The 6,000-nt window shown below is 47.2% G+C and overlaps 1 protein-coding gene across 1 annotated transcript in view; it reads left to right on the top strand.

The window, feature by feature from the left end:
• The first annotated feature begins 794 nt into the window (after window positions 1-794).
• Window positions 795-6,000, top strand: part of LOC144483225 (uncharacterized) — a 78,300-nt gene continuing 73,094 nt past the window's right edge. Inside the window, exon 1 of the mRNA XM_078201996.1 lies at window positions 795-1,633. Within this exon, the coding sequence (XP_078058122.1) occupies window positions 797-1,633 (837 nt within the window). The 5' untranslated portion in view covers window positions 795-796. The remainder of the gene's footprint in view (window positions 1,634-6,000) is intronic.

The raw sequence follows: 6,000 nt of genomic DNA, 5'->3' as shown, positions 1-6,000 counted from the left end.
GGTGAAGTTTGAGTCTGTGGTGAAGCTACAAACAGAAGCTGTTCTGTTTCAAATCAAACTGCGGGACTTGGAAGAAAATGATGGGAAGAGATTTTGCAAAGTCCCCTCCCCACTCCCTCAGCTGGCAGCCCAGCGCGCAGGCGCAGAGAGCGCTGCTGAGCCGAGCTGTCCGGAGCAGGCGCAGAAAGCGCTGCTGAGCCGAGCTGTCGGGAGCAGGCGCAGAGAGCCCAGCTGTCCGGAGCAGGCGCAGTGCGGCTGCCGCCAGCGGTCGCTCTCGATCTCTTTTTGGAGCAGCCGCCGTAGAGAGAGGGGGGAGGGGGAGATCACCGAGCGGCTTCTCGTTCTGGCCGGAGCCGCCAGCCGGTTGCCTGGAAACCGTGGCTGGAGGATGTGTAGGGGGGAGGGGAACAATGGGTGGGGGCGGGGCTCCCGGGTCCGCGAACCGGGCCTGCGCCATGGAACCCCGACACGTCACTGCGGAGTCGCGTAATTCCTATTGGCTGATTGATGCAGCGCTCCATTGTGACGTCTCAATGCGGAAGTTGGCCACTGAGCTTCAGATTCAACCTTCCACTTGGATTTGAAAAGACTTCGGCCATCAGTGAGTGGAAAAGCAGCAACACACTGCCACACCCGAGTGAGAGTGTTCCAGTGCACTGACTAAAGAGCTTTAACCAGTTACACAGCCTGAATAAATATCACCATTCACAGCAGGGAGAGACTGTACCCGTGTTCCGTGTGTGGACAAGGCGTCAACTGATTGGCCACCCAAGGGAGAGGCAAGGACACCTGCACCATGGAGAAACCATGGAAATGTGCGGACTGTGGGAAGAGATACAGAGCCCCCTCTCTGCTGGATGCTCATCGGCGCAGCCACACTGGGGAGAGGCCATTCATCTGCTCTCAGTGTGGGGAGGGATTCGCTCTGTTGCCCAGCCTGCAGTCACACAAGCGAGTTCACACTGGAGAGAGACCGTTCACCTGCTCTCAGTGTGGAAAGGGATTCACTGTGTTATCCACTTTGCAGAGACACCAGCGAATTCACACTGGGGAGAGGCTGTTTATCTGCTCTCAGTGTGGGAAGGGGTTCAGTCAGTTTTCCAACCTGCAGACACACCAGCGAGTTCACACTGGGGAGAGGCCATTCATCTGCTCTCGTTGTGGGAAGAGATTCACTCGGTCATCCGACCTGCGGACACATCAGCACGTTCACACCGGGGAGAGGCCATTCGCCTGCTCTCAGTGTGGGAGGAGATTCACTCGGTCATCCGACTTGCGGACACATCAGCGAGTTCACACTGGGGAGAGTCTGTTCACCTGCTCTCAGTGTGGGAAGAGATTCACTCGGTCATCCGACCTGCGGAGACACCAGCGAGTTCACACTGGGGAGAGACCATTTACCTGCTCTCAGTGTGGGAAGGGTTTCAGTCAGTTATCCACCCAGCAGAAACACCAGCAAATTCACACTGGAGAGAGGCCGTTCACCTGCTCTCAGTGTGGGAAGAGATTCACTCAGTCATCCCACCTGCAGAGACACCAGCAAGTTCACACTGGGGAGAGGCCATTTACCTGCTCTCAGTGTGGGAAGGGTTTCAGTCAGTTATCCAACCTGCAGAGACACCAGCAAATTCACATGGGGAGAGACCATTCACCTGCTCTCAGTGTGGGAAGGAATTCACTCAGTTATCCCACCTGTTGAGACATCAGTGAAGTTACACTGGGGAGAAACTGTCCACCTGCTCAGTGTATAAAAAGTGTTCAGAATTTCATCACAGCTGCTGAGGCACCAACAAGTTCACAGGGGTTGGATTCTGCTGTTATTGTTTCTGCTCTCAATTACATCCAGGACTGCATTTTGTTCATTCTCACAGTTAGTCAATGGGGAGGGTCGGAGGGTTTCTTTCTGCTGGACTGGCCGGTCTCACAACTTTGCCTCCAGTGGGCTGATGCTCTTTGAGTCTTGTTGCGTATACCTTGTTTTAAATTTCACACGGATCACAGAGTGACAGGGTGTTCGGAAATTCAGAGATATTTAGTCAGCATTTCTGTTTGAAACTCCCCCAGATGCCCATCCAATTTCCTTTGTAATTGTTTATTGTCTCCACTTCCTCCACCCTCGTAGGCAGCGAGTTCCAGGTCATTACCATTCGCTGCATCAAAATATTCTTCCTCACATCCCTCCTGCATCTCTGGCCCAAAACCATAAATCCCCTCGTCCTTGTCCCATCAGCTAATGGGAACAGCTTTTCTTTGTCCACCTTATCTAAACCTGTCAGAATCTTGTCCACCTCTATCAAATCTCCCCTCAACCTCCTTTGCTCCAAGGAGAACAACCCCAGCCTGACATTGACAATAAAGAACAAACTAACAGAATTTGTTAATACCTGAAATCAAATGGGAATGTTTAATTTCTGTTTTAAAGATATTGTGAATATATTGTCCTGGACAATAAAGGAATTGGAATAACTCATCTTGGGTGTGGGTGAATGGAATATATCAATCTGGTATCCATCTACAGTCCAGTGAAAGTCTGGAATGTGTAGCAGGAAATCCCTCCCTAACAGCACTGTGGGTGTACCTACACCTCAGGCATTGTAGCAGTTCAGGAAGGCAGTGTTGGGGTTGACCACGGCCGAGGCAGCTACATACAGCCACATATTCTGTTATAATTGAAGGACTGCAGATTGAATGTGAGGCATTATGGGACTGGACTATCTTGACCACATTCCTGTGACTGCTCAGTTTCTGCAATCACGAACCATTAAAGCTGCTTAGCAGGGCCCCAACAGAGGACCTGGTGAGAATATTTATTCACAATGAATTAGAATTAAACTTATTCCAGGACCAGCTGGTGTTCAGCGGCTGAGATTCCTGAATCTGTAAAAAGGGGGTCTGACCAATCAACAAACAGTGGAAGGTAGTTGGTTAAGAAGTTAAAAAGCGTTCTGAACCATTGCTTAACCTATCATCAATTTGTGATAAGAACTGTGAGGGACTTGTGACCCGATATTTGGTGACGTGATGGTCGACTCCCAAGTAACACTGGATTAAAAAGCAGATCTCTGAGACTAGATTCTAACAGTTATAATCCTATCCAAGCATGGCCAGTGAAAAATCAGAGCTCGAGTGGGGACCGGACAGGTCTCTTACCTGCCATTTGGAAACTAAGAACAAGAAGCTTATAGATGAAATGATTAGAGAATAGAAACAATGTTTTGATTCTGGATGACACTTTGTAAGAAGCTCATCCAGACTCAAAACATTGGCTCTATTCTCTCTCCAAAGATGCTGCCAGACCTGCTGAGATCTTCCAGCATTTTCTGTTTTCGTTTCAGATTCCAGCATCCGCAGTATTTTACTTTTATGATAATTTTATTTGGTCTGATTGGAATCCCCACGACCCTCCCACAAAACAGAGGGAGCAGTGGCAAAAGGAGAAAAAGGATAAGGATGATAAAGTCTGGGTTCTGATTCTCCGAGCCCATGTCGAATTAACAAAATGAGTGAACCAGTTTATAAAGAACACAAGTTACCCATCCCTAACAATAACTGATCAAATTAAAATAATTAGGTTGATGAATATAACAAAAAAAATTAATGGGTGAAGTTTAAAATCAAGTTTGTTTTGTTAGGGAAGTTTTTTAAACTTGTGTAAAGTGTCAAGTTTTTTAAACTTGTGTAAAGTGTCAAGTTTTTGCTGCTCAGTCCCCACCCCTTTAGGTTCTGTAGAAAAGTTAACCCTTTCAACAGACAGTTGATTTGTTTTTAAATTGCCCGAAAACTCGTGTCTATTTTAGTTTATAATTGAAGATTTATGGGAATTGGCTAAGATGGTCTTTTGACATTTTTAAAGTATAAAAAAGTGATCTTGAGAAGCCAATTTGGTAGAGAGAGGTGGAGGGAGAGATGTTTACAGAGAGACGTTGAGAGCTGTTGGTTTTACAAGTTATCCACGTTTTCGGAGCCGTCACTTCATGTCCTGGTCTGAGAGGAGTCTGTTCAATTGTTAAAGTTAAGGTTTCTGTAATAATTGTTAATCGACACTTTGCTTTTCATCTCTCTGACTTGTTACATTTTTAATGGTTAACAAACTTTCTGATTTCACCATTTAAAGCATTATTTCTTGCCATATGGTTAAGTCGCTGGAACCTGTTGTGATTTACTATTAGGGAGGTTATTGCAAACAAGAGAACCCCCATAAACCTTCATTCAAATAAATCAAAGTTCTTACAAATGGAATGCTGTCCTTTATTATGAGAGAAATTGAACATGGAAGTAAAGATATTATGCTTCAGTTACAGTAAGAAGTCTCACAACACCAGGTTAAAGTCCAGCAGGTTTATTTGGTAGCACAAGCCACTAGCTTTTGAAGCGTTGCTCCTTCATCAGGTGAGTGGGAATTCTGTTCACAAACAGGGCATATAAAGACACAAACTCAATTTACAAAATAATGCGCTTACCTAGCGTTCTCCAAGGCGGCCTTCACGACACACGACAGCGCAGAGTCGCTGAGCAGAAACTGATAGCCAAGTTCCGCACACATGAGGACGGTCTAAACCGGGATGTTGGATTTATGTCACATGATCAGTAACCCCCACAGCTTGACTCCTGGACTTGCACAATTTCACAAGCTATACTGTCTGGAGACAATACACATCTCTTTAACCTGTGTTGAATGCTCCCTCCACCCACATTGTCTGTGCATTTAAGACCTGGCTGGCTGTAGAGATTTGCATTCTAATCAGTATTCTGTAATTTGATTTCTGTGTCTGTGCCCTGTTTGAGAACAGAGACCACTCCATCTGACGAAGGAGCATTGCTCCGAAAGCTTATGGTATTTGCTACCAAATAAACCTGTTGGACTTTAACCTGGTGTTGTTAAACTTCTTTCTGTGCTTACCCCAGTCCAACGCCGGCATCTCCACATCCTGTCCTGGACACAGAGAGCTGGAAATCTTCAAGCTGACAGTCACAATAAAGTTTTACATTTGGACAGAAAGCAGACTGATGATGTGTGTAATGCACTGTATTACCTGGATACAGATACATGAAGAGTGTGAGGCGGATTTTTATTTAGGCAGCGAGTGGTGACCTGGAAGTTAAAAATTCAACATGTGCGGGTTTTGGGGGGAATGCGCATGTGCGGGTGTGGGGCGGGGCCCGGGACAAAGCCGGCGCACTGACCATTGTCTGTCCGGGTCTTCCAGCCTTTCCCATTGGACAACAGCTCAGCGCGGCTGGAGGACAAAGTCCCGCCCACCCCCACGTGGGGCTCCGCCCCTCATTGTCTGTCTGCGGGGGATTGACCAATGGAAACTCTGGAGGACCGGAAGGCCTCTGATCCTCCAGTAAATCAGAGCTCCCCCATTGTCTGAATGCGGAAGTTGGACAATGAGCTTCTTCAGCAGTTCATTCTTGCCCAGCAAAGCTGCTGCTGCTCTCTTTCTGAATGAAGATTGAGCTTCAGACACAGACTCAAGGAAGTGAACAGAATCAGCCAATGCCTACGACCATACTCGTCTGAAAACGCCTGATCTCGGAAGCTAAGCAGACTCAGGCATGGTTATTACTTGAATGGGAGATCTCCTGGGAATACTAGGTTATTTGACTGTAGGGTGGCATGGTGGCACAGTGGTTAGCACTGCTGCCTCACAACGTCAGGGACTTGGGTTCGATTCCTGACTTGGGTCACTGTGTGGAGTTTGCATGTTCTCTCCCCATGTCTGCGTTGGTTTGCTCTGGTTTCCTAGAACCATAGAAAATTACAGCTCAGAAACAGGCCTTTTGGCCCTTCTTGTCTGTGCCGAACCATTTTTTGCCTAGTCCCACTGACCTGCACTTGGACCATATCCCCCCAAACCCCTCTCATCCATGAACGCGTCCAAGTTTTTCTTAAATGTTAAAAGCAATTACCACTTTATCCGGCAGCTCATTCCACACTCCCACCACTCTCTGCGTGAAGAAGCCCCCCCCTAATATTCCCTTTAAACTTTTCTCCTT

Source organism: Mustelus asterias, unplaced genomic scaffold (assembly GCF_964213995.1).
Source record: "Mustelus asterias unplaced genomic scaffold, sMusAst1.hap1.1 HAP1_SCAFFOLD_50, whole genome shotgun sequence".
In the NCBI taxonomy this organism is placed as follows: domain Eukaryota; kingdom Metazoa; phylum Chordata; class Chondrichthyes; order Carcharhiniformes; family Triakidae; genus Mustelus; species Mustelus asterias.
The sequence above is the reverse complement of the archived record's forward strand: the minus strand, read 5'-3'. Positions and strand labels throughout refer to the sequence as shown.